Raw genomic sequence first — 21,863 nt, forward strand, 5'->3', positions numbered from 1 at the left:
CTGAGCGTAAGGGCAGGGCCTGTGGTGTCCTGTCTACTCATAAGGGTCTGAGAACCAGAGAGGTTAAGGAATCTTCCTGAGGCCACATCGGTACTTAGCAGGGCACCTAAGAAAGTGGAATTTGTGCTCAGAGGCGTCAGAAAAGCTCCCAAGTGAGAAAGCCACCTGTGCATGCATTCAGCATACTGCGCATTACATCCTCTTGAAAGGTTGTTGTTGAATTACGCCACCGGGATTCTTGGCCCCCGGAGGAGAAGAATTCAATCCGGGGCCAAAGACGAGGCTTGATCACTCAGAGCTTTTGTGTAACAAAGTTTTATTAAAGTATAAAGGAGATAGAGAAAGCTTCTGACATAGGCATCGGAAGGGGGCAGAAGGAGTACCCCCCTGCTAGTCTTTAGCTGGATGAATTGTAAGAAACGCCGCGGGAAGAAGGAGCCACCCCTATAGACCGTTGATCAGGGCCTTTTATTGGGCGGTCGCTCTCGGGCAGAACTCCCGGGGGCTGGTAAGCAAGGAAGCGAGGGGGGTCTGCGAAGCAAAGGGAGTCTGTGGGGTAAAGGGAGTCTGTGGGGTAGAGGGAGTCTGCAAAGTCTGTGAGGGTGGGGAAGGGTTTTATAGTCCGGGCCGGGCCTCCCATATAAGGAAGAAAACGCGGGCTCAGCGGTGATTGGTGTCCAAGGGCTCCGTGTCGGTTCCTGATTGGATGGCGAGGGCTGCGTGTCGGCTCCTGATTGGTCGGCTTGGTTGCCAGGCCGTCTCCGGGGCTTGTCTGCAGCGCCCTCTGCCGGGACATGTCCCGACACGCCCGGGCATGCCCAGGCATGCCTCAGCATGCCTGACCTTGCCCTGACCTCTCATCCTGACCTCGCCCTGACCTTTCATCCTGACCTCGCCTTGACCTTTCAGTTATATAGTTATCAGCAGTCTGTTAATGAAAGAAAGGAATGTCTCAAAACTTAGAATGGCACCAGGCGCCTCACCCATAACATGTATTTTGGAATAATCTTGGCTCCAAATGGTTCATCTTGGGCCATAAAAGGATTAACTTGAATCTTGAAGAAGGGCAGAGCACCATACAAATAGTGTTATTTACATAGATTAGAGGAACAATATCGGTGTATAACATCAGAGTTTGGGGTAAATGCATAGTACATTAGCAGAGCCTAAGATAAACATTTCCATAAGAAAAGGCATTTGTTAATTTCAGGTGAAACCAGCTGTCATGGCAACACAGAATTTTAAGAGAAACCTCCTTTTAAATTTGTATAGAGAAGGAAAAATATCGCTACTTTGTTTCCTCCTGCCGCTTAAGAGAGAAAAAAATGTCTGACGCTTGCAGGCTATTTCCTCCATTTGGAGACCTCTGGCCTTCCTGCCTGTTACCCTCTCACTCTGACTTGTTTCTCAGATGGAAACATAACTTCTGACCTCCGACAAACATTTAGCCTACCCTGCAGCCCGTCTTTGGATCTACCCATATGTTCTCTCCATACATGACGTTATTGTCCACGTATTTTGTTTTCCTTTGATTCACGTATACCTGAGACCATATAGTATTTCATCTTTCCTTGTCTGACTTGTTTCCTGAGCATAATGCCCTGAAGTTTCATCCATGCTGTTAAAAACAGCAGGATTTCCTCTTTTCATGCTGAATAATACTGTGTACATATAGGACATTTTCTTGATCTCGTCATCCAGTGATGCACATGTAGGTTGATTCCATATTTCTGGCTGATTGTAAATACAGCTGCAATGAACATAGGGTTGCAGAAGTCTTTTCAAGTTAGTGTTTTTGTTTTCTTTGAATAAATACAAAGAAGTGGGATGACTGTGTTAGGACCAAACTGAAGCCAGGACAGGCTCTAAGGGGCAGGCTAGGCCTGAGGTTTAGTCTCTAGGAAAGCTGAGGCACTGGGAACTGCCGCAGGCAGTGTAGCTCGACCAATCAGAAAAAAATCCCCATAGCCCCCCGCCTGTGCCAGACCTGAGCCAATCCAGATAGGGATGCAAGGTTTAAAAGTCCCCCACGCGCGTACGGTTTAACCAATCAGCTATGCTGTTACAAGAACAAAGAACTGTCTGTATAAAAGTAGATGTGATTCAGAGCTTGGGGCTCTCATCAAGACTCCACTGCACTGGATGAGACTTGAGCCCTAGGTCAAGCTAGCAATAAACCCCTTTATGCTTTTGCATTGCTGTGGATGTCTTATTCTCTGTTTTGGGGACTCGGACACTGGGCATAACAACTGAATCACGTGGTAGCTCTATCATTAGTTTTTCAAGGAACCTCCACACTGGTTTCCGTAACTGCCGAAACAGTTTACTTTTAAATCAACAGTGCATGAATGTTTAAATTTCTCCTTATCCTGATGTACATTGGTTGTTTCTTTTCACTTAGACAATAGCCATTCTAATAGGTGTGAGGTAGTACCTCTGTGTGGTTTTGATTTGTTCAGCATCTTTTCCTGTGTCTGTTGGCATCTTCATGTCTCCTTGGACAAATATCTGTTCAGGACCTCTGCCTATTTTTTTACCTGGATTGTTTTCATTATTACGACTAATCTTTTTTTTTTTTTTTAATGGAAGTCTTTGAAAAGACCAAACTTATTATTTTGGTCTTTTATTTATTTACTTTTTATTTTACTTTACAATACTGTATTGGTTTTGCCATACATCAACATGAATCCACCAGAGGTGTACATGTGTTCCCCATCCTGAACCCCCCTCGCTCCTCCCTCCCTGTACCATCCCTCTGGGTCATCCCAGTGCACCAGCCCCGAGCACCCTGTATCATGCATCGAACCTAGACTGGTGATTCGTTTCTTATATGATATTATACATGTTTTAGTGCCATTCTCCCAAACCATCCCACCCTCGCCCTCTCCCTCAGAGTCCAAAAGACTGTTCTATACATTTTGCTGTCTTGCATACAGGGTTATCATTACCATCTTTCTAAATTCCATATATATGTGTTAGTATACTGTATTGGTGTTTTTCTTTCTGGCTTACTTCACTCTGTATAATAGGCTCCGGTTTCATCCACCTCATTAGAACTGATTCAAATGTATTCTTTTTAATGGCTGAGTAATACTCCATTGTGTATATGTACCACAGCTTTCTTATCCATTCGTCTGCTGTTAGACATCTAGGTTGCTTCATGTCCTGGCTATTATAAACAGTGCTGCAATGAACATTGGGGTACACGTGTCTCTTTCAATTCTGGTTTCCTCAGTGTGTATGCCCAGCAGCGGGATTGTGGGGTCATAAGGCAGTTCTATTTCCAGTTTTTTAAGGAATCTCCACACTGTTCTCCATAGTGGCTGTACTAGTTTGCATTCCCACCAACAGTGTAAGAGGGTTCCCTTTTCTCCACACCCTCTCCAGCATTTATTGCTTGTAGCCTTTTGAATCACAGCGATTCTGACTGGCGTGAAATGGTACCTCATTGTGGTTTTGATTTGCATTTCTCTGATAATGAGTGATGTTGAGCATCTTTTCATGTGTTTGTTAGCTATCTGTATGTCTTCTTTGGAGAAACGTCTATTTAGTTCTTTGGCCCATTTTTTGATTGGGTCGTATATTTTTCTGGAATTGAGCTGCAGGAGTTGCTTGTATATTTTTGAGATTAGTTCTTTGTCAGTTGCTTCATTTGCTACTATTTTCTCCCATTCTGAAGGTTATCTTTTCACCTTGCTTATAGTTTCCTTTGTTGTGTAGAAGCTTTTAACTTTAATTAGATCCCACTTGTTTATTTTTGCTTTTATTTCCAGTATTCTGGGAGGTGGGTCATAGAGGATCCTGCTGTGATTTATGTTTGGAGAATGTTTTGCCTATGTTCTCCTCCAGGAGTTTTATACTTTCTGGTCTTATGTTTAGATCTTTAATCCATTTTGAGTTTATTTTTGTGTATGGTGTTAGAAAGTGTTCTAGTTTCATTCTTTTACAAGTGGTTGACCAGTTTTCCCAGCACTGATCTATATGTGTTCTTATATACTTTGTGTATTATACCTTTTCAGATTTATGACTTGCAAATGTTTCATTTCATAGGCTGTCTTTATTTATGAAGTTTCTTTGCTGTGCAGAAGCTTTTAGTTTGATGCAGTCTTACTTGTTTATTATTCTCTGTGTTCTCTTTCCATGTGATATCAAGTCCAAAAACTCATCATCAAGATTGATGAGGAGGAATTTACAGTTATGTTTTCTTCTGGAAGCCCTTGTAGTTCCAGGAGTTACAATCAAGTCTTTAATTAGCTTGACTTACTGTTTGAGTACAGGACCGGCAGCGGTCCAACCTCATTCTACACCTGAGGATGTTCAGTTTTCATAAGACCATTTCTGGTAGAAGATGTCCTTTCCCCAGTTTATATTCTTGCCCTTTTGCTTTAATGTGATTACCATATACACACAGCTTTATTTCTGAGCTCTGTATTCTATCCCATTGATCTATCTGTATCTTTTATTGTCAGTACCAGACTATTTAGATTGCTATGACTTTGCAGTGAAGTATGAAATCAGGGTGTACGATGCTTCTGGTGTTGTTTTTCTTACTAAAGATTGCTCTGACCACTCACAGTCTTTGTGGTTCCCATAAATTTTAGGATTGGTTGTTCTGTTTCTGTGAAAAACGTCATTGGCATTTTAAAAGGTTTTGCCTTGAATCTGTAAATTGCTTTGGAAAATGCAGCCCTCCTCTTGCAGTCATGAGCTCAGAATATTTTCCCACTTAACTCGTGTCTTCCTCCATTTTGATCATCACAGCGTCGTCTAGTTTTCAGTGTGTAGGGCTGTCACCATCTCCGTGAAACGTATTCTTAGGCATTTTACCTTTCTGATGGAACTATCAAGAGGATTGCTTCCTTCACTTCTCTTTCTGATGGTTTGTTGTTAGTATGTGGAAACACTAGTCAGCAGGTGACTGTGTCCGTTTATATTCTATCCTGCAACTTTACTGCTGTTATTCACTTAAGATTAGTGCAGCCACTATGGAGAAGAGTGTGGAAATTCCTTTAAAAAAACTGGAAATAGAACTGCCATATGACCCAGCAATCCCACTGCTGGGCATACACACTGAGGAAACCAGAATTGAAAGAGACACGTGTACCCCAGCGTTCATCACAGCACTGTTTACAATAGCCAGGACATGGAAGCAACCTAGATGTCCATTGGCAGACGAATGGATAAGAAAGCTGTGGTACATATACACAATGGAGTATTACTCAGCCGTTAAAAAGAATACATTTGAATCAGTTCTAATGAGGTGGATGAAACTGGAGCCTATTATACAGAGTGAAGTAAGCCAGAAAGAAAAACACCAATACAGTATACTAAAACATATATATTGAATTTAGAAATATGGTAATGATGACCCTGTATGCAAGACAGCAAAGAGACACAGATGTATAGAACAGTCTTTTGGACTCTGTGGGAGAGGGCAAGGGTGGGATGGTTTGGGAGAATGGATTAAAACATGTATATTATCATATGTGAAACGGATTGCCAGTCCAGGTTCGATGCATGATACAGGGTGCTCGGGGCTGGTGCACTGGGATGACCCAGAGGGATGGGATTTGGAGGGAGGTGGGAGGGGGGTTCAGGATGGGGAACACATGTACACCCGTGGCAGATTCTTGTCAATGTATGGCAAAACCAATACAATATTGTAACATAATTAGCCTCCAATTAAAATAAATAAATTTATATTTTAAAAAATTTTAAGATTTGTCTCTAGTGTTTTCTATAGTCACTATTTTTATGACATCATTACAGTAGCCATTAGTGAGAATTTTATTTCTTCTGTTCTGATTTCCATGCTTTTTCATTACTAATTGCTGCAGCTCTGATTTATAATACCACATTAAATAAGTGGTGAGTGGGATCATCCTTGTCTTTTTCCTGATCTCCCGGGAATCAGGAATCTTCCTTGAGTTGGTGTTAGCTGTCAGTTTGTCATATATGGCCTCTGCTATGTTGAGGTAATTTTCATCCACACCCACTTTGAGAAGAGTTTTTATCACAAATGGAATTTGAATTTTGTCTTATGCCTTTTCTGCATCTGTTGAGATGATCATATAATTTTTATCTCACATTTTCTCACTGATTGATTTAAGGATGTTGATCGATCCTTACGTTCCTGGAATAAATTCCTTGCATTCTGCTTCATGATGATGCAATATCGTCTTCAATACTGTTGATTTTGTTTGTTATTATATGTTGAGGATTTTTGCATCTATGTTCCTAGGATATATTCAGCTATAATTTTCTTTTCTTGAGGCTTCTTTGCCTGGTTTGGTGTCAGGGTAATCTTGGCATTGTAAAATTATATTGAAACCTTTCAGTCCCCTTCTAGTTTGTAAAAGAGACCAACAAGGATTTGTATTCCCGAATCCTTGATGGCAATACCAGACCAGCTTACCTGCCTCCTGAGAAATTTGTATGCAGGTCAAAAGCAACAGTTAGAACCGGACATGGAACAATGGACTGGTTCCAAGTTGGGAAAGGAGTAAATCAAGGCTGTATATTGTCACCCTGCTCATTTAACTTATATGAAGAGTACATCATGCAGAATGCCAGACTGGATGAAGCAGAAGCTGGAATCAAGATTGCTTGGAAAAATATCAGTAACTTCAGATATGCAGATGGCACCACTCTTATGGAAGAAGTGAAGAGGAATTGAGGAGCTTCTTGAGGAAACTGAAAGAGGAGAGTGAAAAACCTGGCTTAAAACTCAACATTCAAAACACTAAGATCATGGCATCTGGTTCCCATCACTTCATGGCAAAGAGATGGGAAACAATGGAAACACTGAAGGACTTTATTTTTTTGGGCTCCAAAATCACTGCAGATGGTGACTGCAGCCATGAAAATAAAAGATGCTTGATTCTTGGAAGAAAAGTTATCACCAACTTAGAAAGCATATTAAAAAGCTGAGACATTCCTTTGCCAACAAAGGTTCATCTAGTCAAAGCTATGGTTTTTCCAGTAGTCATGTATGGATATGAGAGTTGTACCATAAAGAAGGCTGAGCACCGAAGAATTGATGCTTTTGAACTGTGGTGTTGGAGACAACTTTTGAGATTCCCTTGGGCTGCAAGGAGATCAAACCAGTCAATAGTAAAGGAAATCAGTCCTGAATATTCATTGGAAGGGCTGATCCTGAAGCTAAAGCTCCAACACTTTGGCCACCTGATGCAAAGACCTGACTCATTGGGAAAGACCTTTATGCTGGGAAAATTTGAAGGCAGAAGAAGGGGATGACAGAGGAGGAGATGGTTGAATGGCATCACCAACTCGATGTCATGAGTTTGAGTAAGCTCTGGGATTTTGGTGATGGGCAAGGAAGCCTAGTGTGGTGCAGTCCGTGGGGTCTCAAAAAGTTGGACACAACTGAGTGATTGAACTGACTGAATAAGGATTTGTATAAATTCTTCTTCAACATTCGATAGACATCAGCACTGAATGTTGATCTTTGCTTTCTTGAGAAGTATTTGGATCCTGGCTCAGTTTGGTTCTAGTATTCATTTGTTCAGGCTTTCTATTTACACATAATTCAGACTGGGCAGGTTATATATTTCCAGGAATTTATCAGTTTTTCTACTTTGACGTCTTTCTGAGGATGGGATCAAAGTCAGTAAATTCAAGGAAGCCATTCTGCTTTTTATTCTTGTTTAGTATCTTATCATAATCAAGCTTATTGATAACTAATAGCAGTGCTGGGATTTAAGAAATTGTCAGGAAATGGAATCTGTCAGACACAGAAAACCAAAACCTAAATCATCACACTTATGTGAAATTTTACAAAACCATTCTCATAGAGAAAGAGATCAGATTTCAGCAGCCAAAGGTGGCCCTGGAGAGTGTGCAGAATTGGGGAATGCTGAGAAAGGGTACAAAGCTGCAGCTGTGAGACAAACACCTTTAACATGGCAGAGAGCAGACACACCCAGCGCAGGGCCCGGGATCCATGCCCGCCACGGGGAGTGCGGGTGGTCATGGGGATAGGAGGGGCTCTCCCCCTGCAGGCTGGGCTCTACACCCAGAAGGGCAGGGCGTTGCTTCTGTCCCCGGGCCTGCAGGGATGTGACAGGCAGTTCTTCAACGCCTCACTGCAATTCATCAACATGGACCGTGTAATGGAGGAGGTCAACAAGTTCACATACCAGCATGGCATCTCGGTGCAGTACGCTACGCTGCGCAACTACTTCCAGGCTGTGCACGCTCACCAGCTCTCCTGGAAGGTCCGAGACCACCAAGACTTCCTGCCTTATTCCTCAGGTAGGAGCCTCTGGTGGGGGATCAGGGAGGGATTCGGTGCCAGGGAGGAAAGGGGCCCCCAAACTCGGTGCCTGCTCAGGCCTCTGCTTGGAGCCTGCTAGGGGCTCTGGGGGAGGTACAGGTCCTGACCCTCCTGCCTGACTCCCTCCACACTCTGCCCACTTCCTAGCTCCCGGAGCCTCTCACGCTGTCCACACGCAGCAGGTCCCGTCTCTGCCTTTTATTGCAGTGCTGCCGGAGGACTGGCCCGTGCCCACCTCCTCTTCCTGCAAAGTCCCAATTGTTCTGTAGTGTCGCCTCCTCTGATCCCCACGTGGTGCTTGTGGTAAAGAATCCACCTGCCAATGCAGGAGACACAGGAGATGCAGGTTGGACCCCTGGGTAGGGAAGATCCCTCGGAGGAGGAAATGGCAACCCGCTCCAGGATTCTTGCCCGGGAAATCCCATGGACAGAGGAGCCTGGTGGGCTACAGTCCGTGGGGCCACAGCGTCGGACACGACTGAGCATGCATGCATGCGTGTCACCTCCTCCAGGAAGCCTTTCCTGACCTTAAGTCTCGATCGGCTGTCTCCTCTTCCCCTCAGGGTCCCACTTTTCACCTATTGCCACAGAGGCATTATTGGGGGACCTTGTCTCCCACAGACCTGTGTCCTGGAGGCCAGGACGGGTTTGGCTGTGGCCGGCAAGGCTCAGGATGAAAGGTCATGGACTGAGCCTTGTGGTGGGTTGTGTGCACCGTGGAACCGTTCTGTGTCAGGAAAGCAGGGACGTTCATCTTGGTTAGCACATCCACTGTGAGAATGAAGTGAGATGAGGAGAGCCCTTAGCCTAGTGCCTGGGCCAGAGCCAGGGCTCAGCAGATGCAGCTGTTAACACTGACAGCAGCATCTCCATCCTGGGAGGCCAGGCGCCATCCTGGACATGCTGTGGGCACTCCATGCTGAGGAAGCTAGCCCAGGGCCTGATGCCCTGAAGGAAGCCCAGCATCAGTGCCTCTTCCCGGTCCAGCCCTACCCACCTCCAAGCGGACCCTCTAGAAGGTCCAGCTCCTCTATCTGTAAGCCAGACAGGAATTATGCACACACAGCCTCCCACTGACAGCTGGGGAGACAGAAATGCCCTCCACAGCCCAGTCCAGCCCTTGCTCAGGGCATCCACGGGGGATGGTGTTGGCCAATTTATTGAACATCTGATACCCTTACTGGAAGGAATGCCAGAAACCTTGAAGAAACCTTGTTGTCCTGCTCCCCTTTTCCAAAAAAAAGAGGAGCTGAGGGGTATCAGCATGGGGGGACCCCATGAACCAGGGCAGCCCAGGGACCCTGATCAGGCCCTACCTCCCAGCCAGGTTTGCCCAGCCATAGGTCCACGGTGGGATTACTCAGCAGGACAGGTCATTTTAGAAGGGAAAGGTGAGGTGTCTGTCTCCATGGACAGTTAGGAGACCCAGGCTGACAGCAGCATCCACTGGTTGAACGTCCTCCGGGGGACCAGGGTGCCTGAGCTGCGCCTCTCCAGGGCCTGTCCCCTACCCACCCTCACCATTCAGCAGGCACAGTGTCTCAGCAGGGCTGGCCCCAGGCGGTGACTCAGATGCTCACCTGGGTTGAGCTCGCAGCTCCTGACCCCACCGGCTTGGGTGGCTTTGGGTAAGTGACGTCTGAGGCTTGATTTTGTCATCCATAACATGGATTTTCAGAGGACTGGAGGGACCCTCACATGGCAGTTCAAATACAACCTTCTCATTTCCTTCCCTTCCAAAGAGACAGCAGGATGGGCCTCCAGCTGCAGGGCTGATACCGGGCTGGGTGCCACCCTGACTGCCCCAGACCTGGGTTTGCAGTGCCTCTCTGGCCTTGGTCTTCTGCCTGAGTGGTGAGAAAGGGGAGCTACATACCTCTCAGGACACTTCCCTTAGGACCTCATCAGACTAGGGGAGGGCTGGCTCCTGGACTAGGTGAGAGGGGCTACAAAAATGTGGGTGGGGTTCCAACTGAGGTGGGTGAGACACTGCCGTGTGGGCGTGGTCACACTTGAGGTGGGAGGAGATGGAGAATGTGGGCCTGGTTACCAGGAGGCAGGAAGCAGTGTCTGTGTCTGGGTGGGAAGGTATGCTGAAAGGTCCAGTGAAAAGCATGGTGGGTGTGGCCAAAGGCACCATCTAGTCAGAGACTAAAGTTCAAGGAGGAGACTTGGTCCTGATCCGAGTGCAGGATTATCTTGGTAGCTTTGTCTAGTTGGGTCCCTGCTTAGAGCTGAGGCTGTGGTGAGCCGGTGCCTGACCTGTGTGCTCAGCTTCCGGGAGGAGCTGCGGAGGGCTCCTGTGTCTGGCCCCTCCGGCTGTAGCCTCTCCTCAGCCCTCCTGGCTTCCCTTCCTTGTCTAGCCAAGGTTCTCTGAGGGAAGACAGAGAATGGAGGCACAACCCAGGCTGGGGAGGAGGCAGGAGGAGGGAAGTCAGGAACCCTGAACCACCTGCTGAGACCCATCCCAGCCCCAAGGTGCTCAGACTCTCGCCCCTTCCACCAGCCTCACACTCCTAGTCCAGGGTCAGGACGGAGGCTCCAGGGCTCTCCCAGCTCCCACCCTGCTGCCACCCTTCCCTGCTGAGCATCCAGAGAGAACTGCCGAAATGCATGCCTTCCAGGACCCACTTTTTCTCCAGAGGCACACAGGGGCTGCCAGCACTCCAGTTCTTCCCCTCTGGGTCCCTCCATCCTCGCCCTCTTCCCTCTCCCTCCTCCCCTGAGGTACTCAGGGCCTTTCCCCACAGGCCGTACCAAGGGTTCAGGTGCACACTGAATTCTTGTCATCACTGTGCTTCAGCGCCCGGACCTCAGCCCAGCCTGACCCTGCCAGCTGCCCAGCCATCCAGGGATCTTGTACCATTGCTGACCTGGCTGGAACAGGAGCCCTGAGATCACTCCTCTGACCTAGGCTGTGTCCCTGGGGACCCAGGCAGATCTGTCTCTGACCTCATCTTCCTCAGCATTTCCCAGATGAGGCTCAGGGGCCTCCGTGGGCAGGACCTCACACCCACTACTGACCTTTTGCTTCTAGAAATATTTCACGCCTGGACTGGATTCTATGCCTCCCGAAGTGGTCTCAAGGGGCTGGCGAGGAGAGCCAGTGCTCTGCTGTACGCTGGGGAGTCCATGTTCACACGCTACGTGCTGTTGGCTCCCCACCAGTTCCTGGACCCGGCCTGGGGCCTGCAGCAGCTCCAGCAGCTCCGCTGGGCAGTCTCTGAGGTAACACAATGCCTCCCAGAGACAGGTCAGGATTGGACCCTGCTGGGCTGTGTGCTTCTCCCTCCCTAGGTCAGCACACCTCCTTGTCCCTGGTCACTACAGGTCCACTTTACAGATGAGAATACTGAGGTCGCCTTGGTCACAAGACTTGTGCATGTTGAAGCTGCCCCAAGGCTAGGACCATGGCCTGCCAGGGTTCAGCTTGTGGTTCAGTAAGATTCAGAGCCAGATTGACCCAGAGGGGAAAGGGCAAAGTGGAGTAGCTCTGATGTCCAACAATCCAAGGCTGGGCTCCAATCTCAGCTCAGTTCTGTGACCTCAGGCTACTGAGTTTCCCTCTCTGAGCTTTGTTGCAGAAGCCAGTACTTGAGAAACCAAGCACCACACTCAGAGAGTTGGAGAAGTCAGGTTTACTACGCTGGCAGGCCTGGAGGAGTTAGCACTCTAAGCTATGATCCCCAAACAAAGGGGTTACAGAGTTTTTAAACATGGACAGGAATGACTCTGTGGGTTTGCAGGGGCTGGGAGATGGCAAACAGCAGGACAAGAGTGAGTGAGATAAGATCCAGTTCCTAGTACTGTGAGTCCCCACTTTCTGAGACTACGTGACCTGCGTGATCCAGACTTTGCAAGGAGCAAGCTGAGTTACAGAGGCAGGAGGAGCAGGAGGTTATGTAAAACTTTAACTTATCCTCTGCATTCCCCCACCTCTTGATGCTTCTAACACTCATTGTAGAAAGCATCATCTCTCTTTTTCATCATTCATTCCCTTAGATATTAGGCCTTGTCCCTGACTATTCCTGATTGGTTTACATAAAAGCGGCAGTCTTTGTTCAAGAAGAGGCAGAGTCCTCCCTTTTCAGCTGTCAGTAAATCTAGTCCTCTCCTATTCTGTAAAGCCACTTTAGCCAGAGAATCTGTTTGGTCCTGTAAAGCCACTAAAGATTTGGCTGCTCTCTCAATGTTGTCTGTGAAGTCCTTGGATAGTGTATGGTAGCAGGTGGTTGATGAAACAATTCCTCCTATTCCCATACCTATCCCAGGAGTAATTTTCAGACCAACTAGTAGAGGTATAAACTGGATGGCTCTTTTTGACCATGTCTTTGCTGCCAGAGGTAAGGTGGAAGTCTGGCTGTTAGGGGCAATATTCATTGGCGGAGTGAGGAAAGCTAAGATGCAGATACCCATCCAATTGACTGGTAGGCATAAGTAAGCATCTGTCCCACAAAGAAAAGGCCTTGATGGGGGCAGCACTATACTGTGTTTGTGGGAGGATGAGTGGGCCACTCACCTTTTAGAGGTTGATTACACTGGTCCCTGGCTAAATTGCCTACAGGTTCAGTTCCTGCATTATTTGTAAAGCATTCTGGAGCCTTTTGAGTTAACTCAGTTGTCCTTAAGACCGGCCCTTGTAAGGGTGAATACATGGGAGGTCCCATGGCTGTGGCATTAGTCAATGGTACTGGTGTAGCTAAGCACCATGGCGCTCCTTACGATAAGCAAAGCCAGCAATCCCTGACCAGCTGGAGGATGGTGTCTTTGAGAAGGCAATGGGTTGCATTGAGAACTTGGTACAGACGAGGGTCTAAAGGGGAGTTTAGTCTGTAACCTGAGTCCTACTGAGAGCCTGAGTTTTCAGGGCAAAGTCAGTCCGTGATTTTGTCTGTCTGCATTATTGTTCCTGTCCAGTAGGTTTTTCCATTTATTTGCAGACACACCTGTTCTCTTTTATTACGTCTGTGTGGTGTTTGGGGGTAAATGGAGGCACGGGGGCATGATGGCAATGGCATGGTATCACGATACCCCTGGGGCTTGGATCACCTGGTGGGGGAAAGGTAGCAGCAATGGGGGACGTGAATGGAGAACATTTTGGTGCCCAGACCTCTGGATATACGTCACATGGTTAAGAAGGCAGTAGGTGACCAACCTATAGGATTGGCTATCTATACATTGTTCAAGCTGATGGTTAAGGAAGCAGTTTTCCAAGGGTTGACTGTAATGTTGACCGGTGCATGATGGGTAAGGAATGGCACCATCTGTTACAGCAAGGGACAGCAAAAGGTTGCAAAGCAGCCTGCACATGACAGATAACTGAACACTAGCAAAAGGTTTTCTCCCCATCTTTGGGTTGTTATGGCTATAGCAACTGAGCCTATCGTGAAAGGGGTCAGCTATACTGTGAGCGATTTAGTTAGTAGGGAGAATTGATCCTAAGAGACGTGATCTCTGAGGCTTCCCACTCAGTGAGATAACAGACAGCTAACTGCAGCTTCTGACCCAAATCCCAGTCCTGGAGTGCGACTGAAGCTAGTCCTAGAGTGAAGAGCACAGCAATAACTCCAATCAGGGATAAAGACCAAGGCTGACAGTGAAAATCCATTGATATTTTGATAGCCAGATCCTCAAGCTTTCACCGTGGGATGACCAGTCAGCTGTCGGAGTGTGGCTGGAACAATCCTCAAGCTTCTGCTGTGCGTTGACTAGTCAGCTTCTGAAGCAGCTAGAGCAGAGCTCAGCGCCCTTTGTGGGTGAGGGCCACTGTATTTGGAACCGACCTTGAGGGGATTTTCAGAGTCCTGGACTGCTTTCCAGATGTCCTCGTCACAGGAAGCCACCGCCTTCTTGACTCTGGTGTGGTGGATCCAAGGGATGAAGTCTGTAACTTTAAGAGTGGTAAGGGTTGCCAGGATGACAGTGGGACGGCCTGTCCGATCTTGTGGAAGTGGTTCTTTTTCCAGTCTTTAACCCATAGCTCATCTTTGGGCTGATAGAGATGAATCCAATTGCCCGAAGGAATGGGGGTCCTTTCTAAGCTTTCTTGGGCTATATGGTGGAAGACTTTTCCCAGAGCCTGGACATGTCAGTACACCTTCAGGTCCGCTGGTTGTTGGGGGTTTCCCTTGAGTTTTCCCATCACTGGGGGCATTTTCCCGTATAAGATCTCAAGGAGAGAATTGCCTGAGGACCACAAGATACATCTGACTGAGACTAAGGCTAGCGGCGATGTGTCGACCCTAGATAACTGAGTCTTCTGACAGTGTTTGGCTAATGTAGTCCTGAGGGTCCGATTCACGCGCTCAGCTTTCCCTGAGCTCTGTGGCCTGTAAGTGGTGGGACCCTTCCATTCGATTCCCAGTGTCCTGGATAAAGTTTGCATTATCAGACACAAAAGCTGGCCCATCGTCAGACCCTATGGAGCGAGGCAGCCTGTATCTCGGGATTATGTCTCTTAGTAGGGCCTTGGACACTTCTTGTGTCTGTCCAGTGCATGTGGGGTAGGCTTCAGCCCATTCCTAGTAGGTGCAGACTACCACAAGTAAGTACTAATAGCCCCTATACCACTTGACTTCAGTAAAGTCCACTTCTAGATCTTCAAAGGGCAGAGTCCCAACAGTCTCCACCTCTGGGTTAGGTCTTGGTCCTTGGCTGATGTTGTTTTGTGTACAAATCACACCTCTAGTACTGATCTGGGCACACAGGATCGGGAGCTTAAAAATGAAACAGTAGCAGCTCAGTAAGCTCTCCAGCACAGTTTTTCCTGAATGAGTTGTCTCATGATGTTGTTTTACCAGCTGGACTGCATGATTGCTGGGGACGAGTCTGTGGTCTGGGAGCGTCCACCAGCCCGCCTTTTCTTTCATTCCTCCATCATTTAGAGCCCATTGGTCTTCTTTCTTCGTGTATCTCAGGGACAGAGGCAATTCTGGTGCCAAGAAGACCTTAAAGGTGGCCTCAGGGCTGACTCTGGGGATCAGCTGGGTCGCTGCCTCCCTGACTGCCTGGTCAGCCGACCAATTTTCCTTTGCTGATTGGATCAGTTCCTCGCTGACGGCCTTTACAATGGATGACTGCTATTTGGAAAGGCTTCCAGACTGCGTCTAACAACTAAAGGATTTCTTTTCTGTTTTTAATCTCTTTTCCCCTGCTGTCAATAGTCCCCTTTCTTTATAAATGGCTTCATGTACACGTAGAATATCCAAGGCATACCTTGTATCAGTATAGATGCTGACTCGTCTCCCTTTGGTGTGCCTTAGCACCTGGGCGAATGCCCGTAGCTCAGCCCGTTGTGCTGACCACCCTTGTGGCAAGGCCTCAGCCTTCACTTTCTCAGCAGTTGTTGTTATGGCAGAGCCTTCTTTGTGCTGGCCTTTCTTGGATGAAACTGCTTTTGTCAGTGAGCAGTTCCAGTTCTGGGTTCTGGAGGGGAAGGTCCATGAGGTCCGGCCTGCTCGAGTGAATTTCATCTGTGACCTCCTTTTAGTTATGGTCGGGGGTTCCCACTTACACGGGTAAAATGGTGGCAGAGCTCAGGGTCCGCACAGTCTCGAGCTGCACCTGTTTGTTTTCCCAGAGCTGTCCTTTATAGTGAATCATCCTAGAGCTGGTCAGCCACTTATGACCCTGGCTGTTCATCAGGGCAGTAACAACATACTTTCATATTTTGTCCTAGAGTAAGCTTATCTGCTTCTCTGGCCAAAATCACAGTGGCAGCTAATGCCCGGAGGCATGGTGGCCATCCCACAGCCACTGGACCCAGTCACTTTGACAGGTATGTGGCCGGGCGCTGCCGTGGCCTGTTTGTGTGAGGAGCCCCACTGCGGTGCAATTTTTCTCATGTACAAGGAGGTTAAAGTCCTGTGTCACGTTTGGCAGCCCTGATGCAGGAACAGTGGTCTAGAGTCTCTTTATCTCCTTGAAGGCCTTTTCCTGTTAAGGTTGCCACTCCAGGGGGTCCTTACCACTCTGTTGTGGCTTTCAACAAAGGCTTGGCAATTTCAGAGAAACTCAGTATCCAGATCCAGCAGAATCCAGCCCAAGGAACTCACGGACTTCTTTCTTGGTGTTCTGCCGAGGTAATGAGCAGATGGCCCGCTTCCTCTCCGGTCCCAGTGCCCGATGCCCTTTTCAGATGGCAATCCCCAGGTACTTGACTTCCTATATACAGATGTGACCTTTTCCATGATACCTTGTACCCTGTGCTGGAAAGAAAAGTCAACAGGGATTTGGTGCCTTTCCAGCAATCCCCTGGGTGGGACTGGCTAGCCACAGGACATCCACATACTGGAGCAGGGTGCAATTGAAAGTTTCTCTGTAAAAGGCAGCAGGGCTTTACCAAACAGGGTAGGTGAGTTTTTGAAGCCTTGCGGCAGTCGGGTCCAAGTCAGCTGTGTCTTCCTCCCAGTAGGTGGGTCTTCCCTTTCAAAGGCAAAGAAGGGCTGGCTGGCAGGCTGGCAAGAGCCAGAGCCAGAAGGATGTAGCCTTGTGATCGAGGCAGGTGAACCAGCCTGTGTGAGAGGGCAAGAGACGCAGGAGAAGGTAGGGATCTGGGACCACTGGATGGACGGTGACCACTGCACTGGTGATGTCACAGAGGCCCTGGATGGGGCGGTAGTCATTCCTTCCAGACTCTTTGACTGGTAAGAGCGGGGTGTTCCAGGGACACTGACATTCTGTTAGGATCTCGGCACCTTGTAGGCACTGGATGTGGTCCCGAATTCCCAGGCATGCCTCCTGTAGGTACTGGATATTATTTCTAACAAGAGCGGCTCCTGGCCTCAGGTCCACTACAATGGGGGCATGGTTTGTAGCCAAACCTGGGGATTTCTTCTCTTCCCAGACATCAGAGAATTCTATTAGCAAGCTGGTGGGATTTATTTTTTCCCTCCATAAGTTGCAGAGATTCCATTCATCTTCCCTGGGCATAGTCGCGGCCTTCATCAGAGCTGATTGGCTCCCCAGAGTGAGGCTCGCAGGCTTTGCAGGGGCAAAGGTGATTTGTGCCCCCAGGTTTGTCAGTAAGTCTCTACCCAGCCAGGGAATGGGGCGTTCAGGTAAGTAGAGAAATTCATGAGTCACCAGATGGCCCCCTAGCTGACACGAATGGGGCCTTGCAAAATGAGCAGGCTGCCGTGCCCCTGTGGCCCCAGCAATAGCTGCTGTTCGGCCTGTGAGGGGAGCCAGAGGTGTGGTTACCATGGCGCGTTCAGCTCCAGTATCCGCCATAAAAGTCATTGATTGGCTTCCTACTTTCATCATGACCAGGATTAGCGAGCCCAGTCTTCCTTAGTCTGATTCTGCTCCAGCCAGGCCAACAAGGTTTTGGAGAGCCAGCTCAGGCTGGTACCTTTCTTTTTGGATTGACCAAACTTCTTTGACCCTTTAGATGTCCTCTGTGACTGTGGCACTCAATCCTGCAGAGGCCAGTCTCTTTGCAATGCACTGGTCGTGGTGTGGAGCTGGTCTCTTCTTAGTTTCCCCTTTCCATGAGGGAACATTCTGTTTCGCTTGATCTGAGCTCCTCAATGATGCTGCTAGCAGGGCTGCTTTCTGTTTCATTAATTTATCTGATTCTCATTGGGCTTCATGGTCTAGGTTCACGAAGACTTTATTTGCTACCTCCAGTAGGTGTGAGGGATTCATCCCAGTGAAGCCTTCCAGCTTTTGGAGCTTTCGCTGGGTGTCTGCACAGGATTGAGCCACAAGGGCAGCGTTAATCATCGGTTGATTCTCTATTGTCTGGGGGACGAACAGGTTGTATGTCTGGAATGCTTCACACACGTTTTTCGTAGAAATTGGTGGGAATTTCATCTGCTTTTTTGACGGGTGTTGTGATTTTGGACATAGTAGTGGGCTTTTTGGCTCCTGCTTGAAATCCATGTAGAAAGGTATCACAGTCGTGGCCCAGGGTTTCTTATCCTTCTCTGAAACTGAAATCCCAACTAGGCCTCATCTCTGGCATCAATTCTCGTGCCCACCCTTCTGCATCTGAGACCTCTGTGGATACTTGTCCTCGGAGCCATTTTTGGGCGTCTGTTGAGATGAGTCACCTTTCTTCAGTGGTGAAGAGAGACAGAAGGGGCTGGTGACAGTCATCCCATGTAGGCTGACGGGTGTGGAAAATGGACCCCAGGAGGTCAGTCATAGCCAGTGGTTTATCAGAGTATGCTGGGTTATGGTGTTTCCAGTTGAGGAGATCAGTAGGGCTGAAAGGCTGGTGATACAGGAGGGAGCATCCAGGCTGGACTGAGCCTCATCCACTTGTTGAGGACACTGAGTTTCTTGCAGTGGTGTCTCGTGGGCTGTGGGCAGCTGGTTAGTTTGTTTGGCCAAACGGAGCCGCTTCCCTACTGGCTCAGGGCTGGTGTCTTGCTCATGAGGTGGTGCGGAGGACATGGAGGGAGGTGTACTGTCTGGCAATGGGTCTGGCGCTGACTGTGCCGGGGCATCTGGAGTCAGGGGAATGTATGGCGGGGGCAGCTGTGGGTCTTTCACTGGATCTCCCTGGAATATATGTTTTTTCTCTTCTTCTTTCTTTTTCTGAGTTCTGGTTGGGGAACAAATACCCTACTCTGTCCCTATCCGTTCATGCAAAATCTTGACCATGGGGGCAGGATCTGTGCTATTAGAAGCCAGGGTTCTATGTATGGGGGCTTCCTTGGTGGCTCAGAGGGTAAAGCATCTGCCTGCAATGCAGGAGACCTGGGTTCGATCCCTGGATCAGGAAGATCCTCTGGAGAAGGAAATGGCAACCCACTTTGGTACCCTTTCCTGTAAAATCCCATGGATAGAGAAGCCTGGAGTCCCAGTGACCTCCTGGTTCACTGCTTGGACAGTGGGAAGGTCAGGATTGCCCTCTGGCAGCCATCCAACATCAAAGCATAGCCAACTGAGCTCACATAAGTTAAGTTTCCTGGGGGTCATCTTGACTCTGCCCTTCTTAAAGTTCTTTATCATGCAATCTAATACTGTTGCTTTAGAGGAACTGCCACCTATGTTGACAAGTGTAATCTACCTGGCAGGATTTTGAGGAAAACCTAATCTCTTACCTGTCAGCTCAAGGAGTCAGTCGACAGAAGAAAAACCAGTAACCAATAATTTCCCCCTCACTGTATATCCCTCCCTGAGTCAGTGGTGCAAAGACAAGCAAGGGTGGGTGGCCCATCAAAAGAGAATACCATTCAGGTGACTGCTTGGCTGCGTCCTTGGGGGGAACCTAGGTGCCTCTTAGCATTGGCAGATCAGTATACGCCCCGATCCAGTTCTGTCTCACAATGAGGAACTGGGTCCCTCAGAGCAGACACCGCCTTGAGCCACATGAGGTCACCATGGAACCGCAAGTTAGGGCCCACATGGACTCCGTAGCCATGAAGGCCGTGAAGCCACACAATTGAGCCAGAAGCACAAGCAAATCACATTCATTCACATTCCTGTCTCATCCTCCTGGCTGCTCTCTTGAGGGAGATTTAAGATGCCTCTGAATTTTGGCAGGTCCACAGGGAGGGATCAAATCCCCCACAGGCTGGCCCTGCCTTTCAGCCTTGTGAGGCCGTCACAGAACTGCAGGTTTTGGATGCTCTCAGGCTCTGTAGTCCGAGGACTGCGTAGCTCACTTCCACTTCCTTCAATCAGCAATCATGCATAGACAGCAATTCAAGAGGTTATCACAATACCTCCCTTCTCCTGAGTCCCAGGTCTCCCTATCTGATGCTCCCTTCCTGGGATCTCCAAGGAGGTGATCAGTCTCCTCTTCTCCCCATTAGGGTAGGGCCTGACTGGGCACTGGCTGCGGGGCCTTACTTAATCCTGTGGCCGTTCTTGGTGAGTTGGTCCATTCCTCCAATGAGTCTGGACAGGGCTCAGTGACCTGGAGAGTCAGAATACTGGTCCGAAAGAGAACCCAGAATACCATCAAGTGGTGTGCCACCTCGTCCGTTTCGGGGCTTCTCTACTCCAACCCAGCCGAGCACCCAGTCTGGTGGCTCAGGGGATGGAATGGTTGCAATCTTGCTGGGGCCTCTAGAAATGTTGCAGAAACCAGTACTCGAGAAACCAAGCACCACACTCAGAGATTTGGAGAACTCGGGTTTTCCAGAGGAGTTAACACTCAAAGCTCTGAGCCCCGAACACAGGGCATACAGAGTTTTTATACACAGTGACGGTTAAGTGCATTTGCAGGGGGCTGGGTGATTGCAAAGAGCAGGACAAGAGTGAGTGAAATATGATCCAGTTCCTAGTGTTGTGAGTCCCCACTTTCTGAGACTACATGACCTAAATAATCCAGACTTTGCAAGGAGCATGCTGAGTTACAGAGGCAGAAGGAGCAGGAGGTTATGTAAAATTTTAACTTTTCCTCTTCCCCTAGGTCAGCACACCTCCCAGTCCCTGGTCACTACACGTCCACTTTATAGATGAGAGCACAAAGGTCGCCTTTGATCACAAGACACATGCATGATGAAGCTGCCCCAAGGCTAGGACCATGGCCTGCCTGGGTCAAGCTTGTGGTTAAGGAAGATATACAGCCAGATTGCCACAGAGAGAAAAGGGCAAAGTGGAGTAGCATTGATGTCCAGCAAGCCAATGCTGGGCTCAAATCTCAGCTCAGTTCTGTGAGCTCAGGCTATTGACTTGCCCTCTCTGAGCTCTAATTTCCTCCTTGGAAAATGAGAACCCTATATCCAAATCAATAATACACATAAGTTGTTGGGCTCTGTGCTGCCACAAAGGAAGTTGTTTGTAACTCTGCATCTTACTTGTCCCCACTGTACAGATGGGAAAACCGAGGCTGAAGATCTCCTACAACTTGTCTCTTCACTAGTCAGAAATGGGCCACACTGCTCATGACATTCATAGTCACTAAAAAGAATTGCTGCCAGGACTAGTCATTGTGCGGGGGGTGAAGGGGATTGACTTTAGCATCCATCAGAGTGGGTGGCCATGTGGCTTCACCTCACCGGGACTCAAGTTTCCCTTCTGTGAAGAGGAGGTCATCCAACCCTACATGGTGCAGACAAGTAATAGGCCGTGTATGGGGCTTTTCTGGAGCAGGTTATCAGCACTTATTGAAAGGTTGTTGCTGAAACATGAAAAACACTGGTTTCTTGGCCTCTGGAGGAGAATTCAATCTGGGGCCAGAGATGAGGCTTGATCACTCAGAGCTTTTGTGTAATAAAGTTTTATAAAAGTATAAAAGAGATAGAGATCAGAAGTGGGCAGAAAGAGCAACCCCCTGCCAGTCTTTAGCTGGATGTTATATAGCTACTAGAAATCTGCTAATTAGAGAAAAGAAATGTCTCAAAACTCAGAGAATGGCACCAGGCCCCTCACCCACAACATTCATTGAGATAACATTAGCACCAGGTGAGTCATCCCGGGCCATAAAACAATTGACATGAATCTTGAAGAAAGGCAGATTTTCATACATGTATACAGTTTCATTAACATAGATTAGGAGAACAATGTATGAGTATAACGTACTGGTTTGTCGAGTGGGTTCTGAGTCTTTAGGGGGAACCAACTTGAAGACAGAGTCTAGGGTAAATGCACAGTGCATTAACATAGC

The 21,863-nt window shown here is 48.1% G+C and overlaps 1 protein-coding gene across 1 annotated transcript in view; it reads left to right on the forward strand.

The window, feature by feature from the left end:
• The window catches only part of LOC138442944 (epididymis-specific alpha-mannosidase-like), a 59,092-nt gene that overhangs the window by 18,453 nt on the left and 18,776 nt on the right, over positions 1-21,863 (forward strand). Inside the window, exons 7-8 of the mRNA XM_069595059.1 lie at positions 8,076-8,274; positions 11,334-11,524. Coding sequence (XP_069451160.1) covers positions 8,076-8,274; positions 11,334-11,524 — 390 coding nt within the window. The remainder of the gene's footprint in view (positions 1-8,075; positions 8,275-11,333; positions 11,525-21,863) is intronic.

This window comes from Ovis canadensis, chromosome 6, assembly GCF_042477335.2.
Source record: "Ovis canadensis isolate MfBH-ARS-UI-01 breed Bighorn chromosome 6, ARS-UI_OviCan_v2, whole genome shotgun sequence".
In the NCBI taxonomy this organism is placed as follows: domain Eukaryota; kingdom Metazoa; phylum Chordata; class Mammalia; order Artiodactyla; family Bovidae; genus Ovis; species Ovis canadensis.